Below are 13,838 nucleotides of genomic sequence, written 5' to 3'. Positions count from 1 at the left end.
TCTGATCCTTAGTCTGCCCAGTTTCACTTCCCATTCACAAACCAACCAGCTTCACCTCTTTTCCCACTAAGCAGGTCTGCCACAGGACCCCTAGATCAATTTTCACAGCAAAGACAGACCCAGGTCTTTCTGCCTTGCAATCTCCAGCTGTTTGTCTCTCTACGGATCCCACATGCACATTTTTTTTTCATGCAACATTCAGAGACATTTCCAACCCCAACCTGGCATACTTTAAAAAAGTTCCTTACTCAGGGAAGATGAAGACACTAGCATGATGAAACTAATAGTAACTGACAGACAAGTCTGTCTCTCATTAGGTTAAAAGATCATACAAACAGAAACCAAAAGTTGGGAACAGGCGATCACCATGCCCTACTACACAAGGTTTTGCAGAACAGATTGTGTCAAGTGGTTGAATCTACACCCTTTGTAATAATAAACCACAGAGCAAGCCTGCTGAACTGCCAATAGGATTGGATAAAAGCAGGGAAATGAATTATTGTCACCATCACATGCCTGTATCAGTTTGGAACTGCCTCTTCTACTGCTGACCTTCATCAAGGTCAGAAGAACAAAACATTCTCCATATATATGGGAGGTTTTTTCTTTATTGTTCTTCTGTCTTAAGTTTTCAAGTTCAGTATTTTGCACTTCTGTTTTCAACCCAGGCTCCCATTCCATTCAATAAATCTCATCACAGACCAACTTATTTCATTGTTTTATAAATGGAACTGTTGCATTTCATGAACACTGTGATTCACTTTGGGACTTCTGGTAAAAAAAAGTGGAATATCAACCAGTCAAATAAATATAATCATTTATCACTTTGGGGTCATTCTCTTGGGGGTCCAGGGTGGCATACCTGGTGGTTATACCCATTTTATTATCAAAGCAACCTGGTCAGGTACGTTTGACTGAAAACTGCTGCTTTGCCCAAAGGAATGCAATGAGCCTCACGGCTGAGGGAATATGAACCTGGATTTCCCTAATCAAAATGCAATTCTCCAATCACAGCAGCACAATGGCTTTCTGACGGTATTAAAGGTCTACTGAGATGGATGCAGGTTTTGTACATTTTTGTACCTGTTTTATCCATGCTCATGTCGCCTGCTTCCTGCTTGGGGATGGGCAGCCGACAGCTGCCAGTCTTTGCTTTGAACCAGATTGATTGGAGGTGCCAAAGCTGCCCCAAATGTCCTTTGGATTGCAGAGCCTGCTGAAAAGATACACACCTTTAATGGAAGTAATGATCTCTCTCTAACTTGCCATTTTTCCAAAGCCAATGCTTCAGATGCAAACAGAGTGGGGAGCTCTCTTTCCCCACAGAGTACTCAGTTGCTCAGGGAGGAGCCTGTAGATCAGTGTTTCTCAAACTGTGGGTCGGGACACATGGGGCGGGTTGCGAGACAATTTCAGGTGGGCCCCATTCATTTCAATATTTTATTTTTAATATATTAGACTTGATGCTACCATGGTATGTGACTGCATTTGGGGAAATGTTATAGACCTCTATTAACAAGCTACTATGTATATTCTTTTAACAATGGAACTATAGTCAATGGGACTTACTCCTGGGTAAATGTGGGTAGGATTACAACCTAGGATTGTTAAAAATTTTCCTGCTTGATGACGTCACTTCCGGTGAGTCCTGACAGATTCTCATTCTAAAAAGTGGGTACCATTGCTAAATGTGTAAGAACCACTGCTGTAGATGAATGAGAGCAAACTAAGATTTTGGTTTTCTTTTTGTTTTTAATCATTCTAACTTGTAGCAAGTTTCTCCACTAGTCTCTTTGGAGCATCATGAAAGACTGACATACAACATTACATGATTACTGTACTTTATTGACTTGTAAGATCTCTCCAGAAGGAAAAAAAAATCCCTGCTTGTTTCTGCAGTGCTTTGCATGTGTGCTAGCACTAGCTGGCAGCAGCAACACTACATGGTTTGAGGTGGGTTTGATAGTTTGAATTGTAAGCACTCAGAACATCTCTCAAATTGTATTTTCTTAAACTTATTCTCAAAGGAAATAAATATTCCTAAAAGATATCCTATACATCAAAGGCTTGACTTGCTCCACATTGTGACTCTTGGGCACTATCCTGTAGATGTCTGTCATAATAGCATAGCCATTACCCACATAACTCAGCAACGACGCAAAGGTTGCACTTGCAATGGAGTGGGAAAAACCTTTCCCCAGCTCTCAAACAGCAGTTCTGCATTGCTAAGAAAACATTGTTTCTCTGGGAATAGTAGTAAGACAGCAGAATAAGCTTATTGACTTATTTCAAAAGCCAAGGAAAAAAGAGGCAACCAGGATTTTGCTAATGGCTGCTGCTACTGCCACACTTTACACCATACATCTTTCCAGGTCTCGTACAGAAATGAGTCGCGAAAACAGCTATCTTAATCTTCTTTAAGGTTGGGTCATTTGCTAGACACAACCCATGAGGGAAGTCTCATGCACAAGCCCAATTAACCCAAAGATCAATCCCAAACTTAAAATCTAAAGTAAATTTAGATTAGACATCAGCACACAAGGAGGAGGCACTTCTAGTGAAGTGATGGAGGCACTTCTAGTTGACTGTGTCCAAAAATGTTCCAGTACCAATCTGCAACTGGAAACAGCAGGTATAAGTTTCTCTCACACAGACCAGCTAGCTTCTAGCTTTCAGTTTCAGAAAAGTATTCTAAATTTTAAAATGTGTGGCACTCTTGGAAGGTGACTGTAGCCATGGCTTTGAAAAACCACCCCCCACCAGCAACATCACAAAGTGTTCCTTGTCAAGAACTAGCCACACTTTGGGAAGCTTATGGATGTTGTGGCCCTGATCCATTCTTCTGGAGATGTGAAGCTGTCTTTTGCTGAGCCATCTGGCCTAGCAAGGGCCCATTTGGCTGCCTGGGACAGGTCTGGTCTTGCCAGGTTTTGCCACCTGGGGTTCTTATGCATAGAAAGGTCAAGCTCTACCACTAAGCACTGTCCCATGTTGTGTTCCTTCCCCCCATTCATCAGAGGGGCAATTAAGCTGGTGAAAGATAGCAAGTTCTAGATCTCTGAAAGACACCCTTGTTAAGACTCTCTCCCACACTAAACAGAAGTCTTTACTTACAAGAAGCTGCTGTTGGACTCCATGAGACAACCCCCCCCCCCGCTACATTTTTTTTTACAAAATACAGAGAGGCTTGTTCTTTCATCTTTGACTTTGAAATCTTCAGTGATATCCTTACCTGGACAGTCAAGTTTCCAAACTGAGCTGAGGCATGCAGACAATGAACAAGACAGAAACAGAAGGCAGCTTCCGCAAAAGAATCTTTTTCACTCTCATTTATGAGAAAAAGCTGTATGTTGCTTAACAAGAAAAATGTTAAAAAGCAGCTGATCAAAATCCCACCAAAGTACCATTAAGATTCTTCAGTGCAGCGTACACCTAGACCACCTCTTTCCATATCATCCATCCATCATGCTAGCATCTGAACCAGCTAGCTTCTAGTTTTCACAGTTGCAGCCCACTCCTCTCTGATTCCCTGCCAACAAACCCCTAAAGTCTGCAAGTCCTGTGGCCCAAAATAGTCTGAGTCAATGGAAGAATGACTTGCTTCACATGAAACCCAAGACACTGGCATCTCCCACAAACTGGAGGGGAGTGAACTGATTCAATCTGCCTTTTGTCTCTTCACTGACCTCGCAGAGACATGCCAGTCTGTGCTTCAAATGAGAGCATCAACTCCTGGAACTTCTACAGCAGGAGTTCTCACTTGCCATAAAATGGAGGAAGGCATACTAAATATGCAAACTGAAAAGCACAAAAAGTGATGTGAATTTTTCTAAAATAATTTTGATTTTTTTTTATCATCAGAATTTTTCTTAAAAAATTTCCAGTACCCCAACATTGACTGGGATCTGACGTTGCATGTTTATTTCACATATATTTAGTAAATGAAAAATATACCACATCAATTTGACATGATTTGAAGCAATTGAACTAAAATGTTTAATTAGCAAACACAACACACACACACACACACACACACACACACACACACACACACACACACAATGTTTACTCAGAAGTAAATCCCACTAGAGGACTTGAGTTCAGCAGAACTTATTCCCAGGTATGTGAGTACACTACAAAGTTGTAGTCTTAATGTGGCTTGAATGTTATAGTCAAAGTATTACTTGGAAATTATTTTTATTAAAGTACTTATAAATGTTTTAAGGCATAATTCAGTAGCACTAAACATAATACTCTAGTAGTACTAAGAAAAAAATATGAAGCACTGAAAGCTACTAAGAAATTAATTTGAGTACACTCAAAGAGCTGTGACAGACATTACCTAGGCATACTCACCTGAAAAAAGTCACAGCAACTTTAAAACTTTCCATTTTGACAGGTATTATTAGTAGCTTATTTACAAGCAAAGCATTTTTAGAAATGATTTATATACAGAAAAATATGACAACAGAAAATTCCCACTACCTGCCCCAGATTGTTGAGCACAACACAAAGGTCTATCCCAGAATGACGTTCACCACACCAGAAGACTCCGGAGCCAGTTTCAGAGCTCATGAGTCTCCTATCTGAAATTAATCATCACTTCTACAACACTTCCTGCTCAGAACCAACCTTCTGAGACATTGCCAGTCCCCTATGGGATAGGAAACCCAAGCTATTATCCAAAGCTATGAGGTCTCCCTGGCCCAGGAGTAACATACCACACTACACCCTGTGGATTCTTAGGAATATCTACAGAAGCTTGTTCCATTTTCAAGTATTTATTTTATAAGCCAGGGGTGTCAAACTAGTTTCATATAGTAGGACAAATAATTATCAAGGAGCATGCCAAGGGCCAAAAGTCACATTTTAAAGCAGAAAGTGATGTCATTAAACAGATGATGGCCAGGAATAAGCACTTTGTTCTCAACTAGGAACTCATCAGTTGCAAATGACAAAAGACAAAATATGCAGCATATCAAGAAACTTCTTTTCTGTTTATAGGTTGAGGGATAACCAAAGTGTTCATATACCTTGAATTCTAGATTAAATGAATATGGACAAAAGACGTGTCTATATCAAGATGTTAATCCAGATTATTTTAAATCTGTGGTTAAGCTTTAAGAAGGTAATAAGCTCACTTTGGGAAATCCACTCTGCGACAGCATTCCTAAGGGGCTAAGCTAGTTTCTCACTAGCTCATGGTGCGTGAATAATTGAGGAGCTAAAATTTGGCTTCCATTGAAGTGGAAGCTTTGCTTCAGTTTTATAAAAGATTCATATGCCTGCATCACTTCTGTGTTTAGATTTCAAACTTATAAAGAGTTTTATTTTAAGGGAGCCAGTCTTACTTCTATACTTGGGCAGGGTGACCAGATATCATAACCACAAAAGAGGACAAGACACTCCAAAATGCAGGGCATAAAAAAAAATAGGACATGACAAAATAAAAGCTAAAAACACTCATATATTGATTTCAGGTGGTTAATTTAAACACTACTGTATATTACTTATTATTAAATTTAAAATTTTATTACATATTTATTAATTACAAGAAGGCTATGCGCTGCCTGGAGGGTCCTGCTCACAAGAAAAAGGAAGCCATTTAAATTCTTTTCCAGGACACAAGGTTAAAAAAGAGGACATGCCCTGGAAGAAGAGGATGTCTGGTCACACTGATACTGGGAGGAAACCAGGGAACCTCTGGATTGAGTTTTCCTGTTCTGATTCTGTACGATATAGTGTGAAACAGCACTATAGGAGGTAATTGTAGTGCTGGTCTAATGCAGATGCATTTTGAGTATTGTACTCACCAGCACATTAGGTGGGAGCCTGCTGTATAAATGGCCACCACTGCTGTCACTTCTTTATGGCTGTGGTAGAATGAGGAACCACATCCAGGTGAATGAGCCAGGTTGTGACTCACTATTGGGAACTTTAGGCACCTTACTGAAGAAAGCATCGACGCCCACTGCTTCCTCACCCTAAAGCATTTCCTGGTACCAAATTATCAACCCCATGCTAGCCAGAATGTACCACTCTCATCAATGCGGGTTTTCCTTGCCAGAAGAATCTAGCCAATATATGCAGTTTTGGTTGGCTGAAAGCACAACACAGATCGCTAGACTTCTGTACTGACTTTTGAATCGTTTTATGGATTTTACCCTTTTTCTTCTTTAAGATACAAGAGAAATTACTCCCAGGACAAAGAGTGCTATAACGAAACAATGCTATAGGAAGCAGCATTATAGGAGGCATTTCTGAACAATGGTCTACTTCAATGGCCAGTTCATACAAGGATAAAAAGGCTGGGTGTACAAGGCAGCTTACTGGACAACCCAATACTTCCTGTCCTTGAGTAGACACCCCACCCACTGCACCACCCCTATTTCCCTTATCTCTCTTAGGCTGTTCTATTCTCTCTTTGCCAGATAAAGTAGCATCTACAAGTAAAATCAATGGCAGAACTGGAGAGACAGAAAGGGTACAGAAGTTGCCCACATTTCTGTCACATTATTTTTCACTCAGTTTTAGCTTCCCAAAAGGCACCTGACAAACATAAAAATTCTAACCACAGTCAAATAACTTGAACAATAATTTAAACTAAGAATCTGATCCAAATACAAACATAGCCAAAATGAAAAAGCACAACTCCCTTACACCTCAATTTTTAAAAAGTCCTCAACCACTTCCTAAATGTTAAAAGACTATGAAGAAGAGAGCATTTCATAAGCAGAGTGCCACCACCAAGGAGGCCCTACTTCTTACAGATGCCAACCAGCCAAGGAAGGCACCCCAAACTATAGACAAAAATTACAGAGGAGCGGGGGTCAAGCCCCACCCCCACAGATTCTCCAGCAGGGGCAATGCCCCCATAGGCTACCAGGCACTATCAACATGTTCACAACACATTGGAATGAGAATGTCTCTTTTGTCTCCTGGTCTGAGTTACTCACGAGCAGAAATATATGACCATGGAAAGAATGCTGGGTTCCAAAGTTCTACCTCCACTGGACACTAGTTAAGGAGGGTGATGACGGCAGTGCACCTTGAAGGAAAGAAGTAAGTCCTCCTCAACTTCATCTCAAGCACTGCTGCAGAAGAAGAGGATGGATCTAGACTGGACTCCATGGAGTTTGGCAGAATGCGGGTAGTACTGCTGTCTATTTCCCACCTCCCCCCAACTCAGCACATGATGTGAAGTTTTCAATTCATGCCATGGACAGGCCAGCCCCTTGCCAGAAATTTCTGATTTAGAGGCTTTGGAGTGAGGAGGGGATAGAGAATTAACAAACAAGTAAATTGTGCAGCAACTTCCCTGATGATAGATTTTTTGGGTTTTCTTATCTTTATGAGGAAGGTTTGCCCCTTTTTCTCGATCTTAAAGAGGGTCTTCCATGAAGATTCTCCAGGAAACATAAGATGGACAGGTAATCACAATGAGGCAGGTCAAGAGGTTCCAGTTCAATGTAAAGTTTTCTTCTATTTTTTCTCTCTCTGTATGGTGATGTAAACTTTTAAACAACATAATAGCACTCTAAAGCCCTGTTGCTTTCCCCAGGTTGACCCCCCCTTCTCCAGGAAACTGAAGAGTCTAAGACTCTGCCCCAAGTACGACCTCATAGACCACCTGAGAATTAATTCAAGCTGATGTTCTCTAAGGAAACCAAGTCCCTGGCTCTGTAGGGCTCTAGGAGTCAGCACCAACAAGGTGATTGTGACCTGGAAACACTGGCAGCCACTACATTTCTAAGAATAGGTATAATTCGCACCTGCAGCCAACACCAGCTGACAATTGTGCAATGGCATTTTGAACCACCTGAGCTATCCCAACTATCTCCAAGTAAGCCCCGCACAGTGTTGTCTTACAATAGTCTAATCTGGAGGTCACAAGGTATGTGCAGCAGCAACAGCATTTGTTAGACCTATTATCTTCAGCTGTAATTAGCATCAGTCTCTCTGCTCTCTCATCCGCTGCCAAATTTGACACGTGCTCCCAACTCCAGCCCCTCCCTTTCCACACAGCCACCTCAGCTGCCGCAACCCAGTGGGCAGCAGCCTTGAGCAGGCTCTCTGAAGGCATCCAAGCATCAGCAAATGAAGCTGTCAATATCACTAAATAAAAAAGCACACAAAGAAGATACCTCCTGCATCTAGAGAAGCCTCTGAAGAATGTGAGCTGCCAGAATCTCAACTGACAGCAGAAATACTTTATTTGCATAAAGGAGCATTTTTATCATACATGTTTTGTGAAAGAAGCAAGTTTAACATGTTCCTAGTAAAGCAGGCGGCACATAAGGAAAACAGTGATTAGTACTACCTGATCTCAAGGATGCTGTGAAGGTAGGCTGCCACACTTGGAGACACTGGAGAGCCAGGATGGGGCAGTGTTTAGAGTGGGGAGACCAAGTTCAAGTCCCCACTTGCCACTAAGTTCACTGGGTGGCTAGTCAGTAACTCTCTCAGCCTAGCCTAGTTCACAGAATTGTTGTCAGCATAAAATGGAAGGAAAGGACTCTGTATGCTGACCCGAGTTCTTTGGAAAGACAGAAACACAATTAGTGATGACATTCAGAAGGGGGGACCCTGTGAGAGTCATAAGAGGTATTAGCAGCAGAAGAATCCCAGACTGGTCCAGAAGAGGGAAGTCCTGTGCAAATAAACGCATGCCAGATACCCAGGAAAAGACAGCACAAGTGAATAGGTGGGACCTGAAAGGGTGGAGCCATTACATGTCAAGCTCACACATTGCTTTGCTGGGCACCCAAAGAGGCAGAGGAAGTGTGAAGACTTCATGGCAGCAACCCACATTTCAGGTTCTGCTCAGTCAGCCGGCCCCCTATCAAGCTGGATCTTTAATTCAAGTTATACCTGAACCCAGTTACCAGGACCCAGGACAGGAGGAGTGAAGGTTTTGCACTATAGTCCAGAGGAGGGCTATAGAGCCCCCCAGACACACAGTCTGGACTTCACTAAGAACATAAGAACAGCCCCACTGGATTAGGCCATAGGCCCACCTAGTCCAGCTTCCTATATCTCACAGTGGCCCCACCAAATGCCCCAGGGGGCACACCAGATAACAACAGACCTGCATCCTGGTGCCCTCCCTTGCATTGGCATTCTGACATATAGCCCATTTCTAAAATCAGGATGTAGCACATACACATCATGGCTTGTAACCCATAATGGATTTTTCCTCCAGAAACTTGTCCAATCCCCTTTTAAAGGCATCCAGGTCAGATGCCATCCACATCCTACGACAAGGAGTTCCACAGACCGACCACACGCTGAGTAAAGAAATATTTTCTTTTGTCTATCCTAACCCTCCCAACACTCAATTTTAGTGGATGTCCCCTGGTTCTCGTGTTATGTGAGAATGTAAAGAGCATCTCTCTATCCACTTTATCCTTCCCATGCATAATTTTGTATGTCTCAATCATGTCCCCCCCAGGCATCTCTTTTCTAGGCTGAAGAGGCCCAAACGCCGTAGCCTTTCCTCATAAGCAAGGTGCCCCAGCCCAGTAATCATCTTAGTCACTCTCTTTTGCACCTTTTCCATTTCCACTATGTCCTTTTTGAGATGTGGCGACCAGAACTGGACACAATACTCTAGGTGTGGCCTTACCATCGATTTGTACAACGACATTATAATATTAGCCATTTTGTTCTAAATACCTTTTCACTCCACTCCATCCTGGCAAGTAAGCTGAGCCAGCTCCGAGTCCTGGAGGGTGGAAAAGCACGGGCGGGGGGGGGGAGAGGAAATCAAATTCCTGCACTTTTAGGGGCTACTGCCAGGATCTTTGCCCTCCTCCCCTACAGACGCCTCTGTAACCTGGCGATGCCAACAATCTGGTGCTATTTGATATTAAAAAACATGACCATCAGAGGTAAGTCACCAAGGACTAGTGACAAGATCTTTCCCTTTCTTCACTCTAATCTCAGCATTCTTTACTTTTCCACTGTTGAGCTGAAAACGTTGTTGAGCAGATAAGGCTGCCTTCTACCAAGTCAAACAAACAGCCCTTCAGCTCTGTATTGTACACTGATCGAAACTCTGAAGTGCCACTGCCACCAGACAGAGAAGGCTCTTTTCCAGTCCTCCATGGATTCCAGGGACTAACCCTAGGACCTCCTTACATGTGCTTGGTCACAGAGCTCCAGCTCCACCTCTGACAGCACATCTTCACAAATGCAATCTTGTTTAATGGTCAGGCAAAAAATAAAAGGGGGAATAAGCTCATTTTTAGCACCTTCTCCGAACAACTCCTCCCAGGATTCCATGGACAACCCACAACAATTAAAATGGCATAAATCCAATACACGCTTGCCATATAGATACGTCCCATTTATCTACTCATGTAAATCTTGGGAGCAGATTGAGAAACCAAAATAAAAAGCAAACACAAGAGGAGATTAATAATCTGTTTTTGCAGCTTCCCAGCACACATATGTGAGCACATACACTAGGCAGGTTCCAATACAGCTGCTGCGGGGAGAGAAGTGGGAAAGGCCCAACTGGCAGGTTTGTTTGAGCTACCTACCTAAGCTGGCAAAGTTATCCCAGTCGGCCCTGTTCATACAGGCCTTGTGCACAGGAAAGCCTAAGCAAAGCGGGGAGTTGCATAACCGACTCTCTCATTTGCAAATTGCACAAGCATCCCTACAAGAAAAGGGAGCCAGCAGCATGCACTAATTGAGGGGGTAGGAATGGAGGAGTCAATTAAGATGCTCCATCAAAGGGAAGGGCACAAGTCCCTGCTAGTGACTTTTCATCTTGGGAAGGGCGACGTAAACAGATGATGGACATTTTCAGGTCCGTATGACATACAGGTACACACTTTCTGCCTAAAGGTTGATATCTTGAATTTTCAACCACAGTGCAACTGAAGACATACAGACCCCATGCTAGCCTATGAGCAACAATCCGAGAGGAAGTTCCTTTAGTGGAAATTAGTTCTGTGTGTTCGGGGTGTTCCGTAAGCTACCCTGGAAATGATCTCTACTATTCTTCCCACATTCAAGAGAATCAGAATAGTCAAAACAAAACTCCTACAAACTACCAAATGAGATACACAACCAGCATAACCAAAGTTATCTCATAACCAAAGTTAAACAAATTTCTCTTTCTTTATGCAATTATATAAGGATACAAGTACAATTGCAGACATTAAGCAATTAACTGGTGCAGGTTCCAAGAGACTTAACATATAAACCAACCCCCAGTTTCCAAGGACTCCTAATTCCTTGACATTGTTCCACTGTATCAGGGGAGGATGCTAAATGCACCTTTGCTAAACGGAAAGACAATATACCAGGGAGTGCCAACAACAACAAAGTTTCATGACTAGGTAAAAAAAGGCTTCAAGAGCAGTTTATCACTCCTGCATCATTCTCTGATCCAGCTGTATGCTCTTTCCCCCCACACTTTCAGACAAGTCACAGCACGCCCACATACACTCCAGCTGTACCATACATTGCAGTAGAACAGGTATCCAAAATGCAAAAGGAGAGCTCAGACTCAATACCCAAGAGAAAACTGGAAGCAGTTCAGTTGCTGTTTCTTTCCCATCCAGCAATACACTGAGCCCTAGAGTAATTCTGAAACTGAAGGATAGCTTGAAAAGAGTGTCTGTTCTGAAATGTCACAGAGTGTGAGCCAAAAATCCAACAACAGTTCTCTGTTCTAGTTCAAGAGGAGTCAGCCTTGAAAACATCTATCTGAAATTGCCTACCTGTCTTCTGGCAGCAAAAGATAACAAAGCCTCCAAGCACAAAGACAAGCCACGTGATTTTTCTCCTATGTAGGACAGCAACTTGTCTTCTCAGTCCTGTTAAATTTTAACTCTTCTCCCAATGAAAACGGGAACAAAATCTTTCCCCTCCAGCTTGGCAGCAGCACAGATGCCTTTGTCAGCTGAGCCCTGCAGTTGCCTAATTGTTGGTGCCTGTTTCAGTCTCCCTTCCTCCGAAACCCTCCACTCATCTTCGGCATCTGAAATGGAATGCCAGCAATGCAGCGCTGCTTGTTCCTTAACCTCTCCTGGCTCTACTGAGAAAGGGTGGAGGCACGCAAGGGATGAGCCATAAACACATTCAGTGTTTGGAGGGAGGTTCCTTCCTCACAGGTTTCTCAACAAACCAGGTCCGAGATAATGACATGTGGTTCCAAGAAAGGCATCTGCAAGGAAGCACAAGACAGCCGTCAACAGAAGGCGGAGTTTCAAAGTCAACAATTTAGCAAAAAAAGGCAAAGGGCATAGAGTACATAGCTACACTAGGGAAAAGTACAGTTGTAAAATGTTTCACAAAATGCTATGTTTAGCAATACCAGCCAAAAGGTACTCTGACAGCACTTCCAGACATGCTTCTTGTAGCAAAACCCAGCTGTTGCTTTCTGCTACAACTTGCAAGCAATCACACTGCTAGTTCCACACTGGTATGCTGTTGGGCACTTTCACAGTTCTATGGTCCACTCAGATTCACAACGCAGGACAGCAAGAAGGGTTCTCCCCCCTTACCTCTCCTGTTAATGGGCATAAATCACTCTTCAAAAAAAAAAAAAAACAGAGCAGGAGCTCTGAAAGCAGCCCACCTATGCTATCACTGTGCAAACACTGTGCACTGTTCTTGAAACAGCTGGACTTTCTACTTTAATAAGCATGAGAATTTAGGCAGAGAAATATCAGTGAACAACGGATGGATAACACAATTGTGGATGCTGTCCCATTTGCCTCTCTCCATTCCTCTTCCCTTTCTCTGCTGCCCTCCCTTACACCAATACCTTCTAGACCAGTGGTTCTCCAACTTTAAGAGCCCACAGACCACTGAGGCAAAAATTGGAATATCTGGACCACATGAAACCCCCCCCCCCATACCTCTGCACACAAACAATACAATTAAATTTTTGTAGTCTTTGGAGGAGCGATCAGCAAGCTGCTGGAAGTGCTGGCTGCAGGCAGTCTATTTTCCTCCCTCTCTGGTGGTCCGTGGTGGAGAGCTGGCTCAACAAGACATGGAAGTGATCAAAGATGATCTTTCTTTTCTTGAGACCTTGCAGGCCACTTCTCAGGGTCTCACAGATCACGGGCTGGGAACCACTGTTCTAGACCAGTGTTTCTCAACCATTGATACTTGTACCATTGGTGGTGTCCAGTGGAACGTGCTGGAAACCCAGACACCCCACCACCTGGCAGCAAGACCAGCAATGCAACACAACAAGCAGCAGTAGGAGGCTCAGCTCAGTGAGCAGAGCTCCTGCACACACTTTTCATGCACTTGAAAAAGCCATCCCAGCGGCCTTGAGCCTCTTACTGGTATTTGTCGCATTTCATCTGGCCTCCCAATCTGGAAGTCACATGCAATGACATCACTGCCAGTTACTTCCAGTGCTACTTCCAATATGAACCATGGAAGGTGGTATGGAGGGGGACAAACATTGAGAAATGCTGTTCTAAACTTAAAACACTTGGGGCAGGAACCTATCTTTCCAACTCACAGTAAAGTGTCAGGAACGCTGGTTGCACTACGTAAGTGATATGTATTTACATAAGTAATACGCAAGTACAAATGTTGTTACATAGGTAGTAATTTTTTTTAAGTGAACTTCTTACTTAGAAAGAATTAACAAGGTGTGATAATTGCAGACTAAGCAGGGAACATCCCAAGTAAGCAGTGGCCACTTCCTTCACCAGAGAAAGTTGCAAAGTTCTGGGGTGGGGTAAAGTGGAAATGCCATTTGCAGCAGTCTTTGTTAATTCATGGTGCCCAACTGTAGGGATGACACTCCAATCTCGTTCTCCGGCAGAACAACAGCTCTGCCTCCTGAGTTCATTCTG

General features: G+C 43.0%; 1 protein-coding gene across 7 annotated transcripts in view; it reads right to left on the bottom strand.

Annotated features, from left to right (window-relative positions):
• Positions 1 to 13,838, bottom strand: part of KIFC3 (kinesin family member C3) — a 46,733-nt gene that overhangs the window by 29,716 nt on the left and 3,179 nt on the right. For 2 of the 7 annotated variants that reach the window (XM_066637262.1, XM_066637256.1), the window contains exons 2-3: positions 11,736 to 12,181; positions 1,084 to 1,213 (exon numbers count right to left, since the gene is read on the bottom strand). In XM_066637262.1, coding sequence (XP_066493359.1) covers positions 1,084 to 1,102 — 19 coding nt within the window. In that variant the 5' untranslated portion in view covers positions 1,103 to 1,213; positions 11,736 to 12,181. Of the gene's footprint in view, positions 1 to 1,083; positions 1,217 to 11,528; positions 11,575 to 11,735; positions 12,182 to 12,331; positions 12,347 to 13,838 lie in introns of those variants that run through there. The other 5 variants (XM_066637259.1, XM_066637257.1, XM_066637260.1 and 2 more) reach the window with 5 other exon arrangements.

This window comes from Tiliqua scincoides, chromosome 9 (assembly GCF_035046505.1).
Source record: "Tiliqua scincoides isolate rTilSci1 chromosome 9, rTilSci1.hap2, whole genome shotgun sequence".
Classification (NCBI taxonomy): Eukaryota; Metazoa; Chordata; class Lepidosauria; order Squamata; family Scincidae; genus Tiliqua; species Tiliqua scincoides.
Note: the sequence above shows the minus strand (reverse complement) of the source record. Positions and strands in the feature narration are given on the sequence as shown.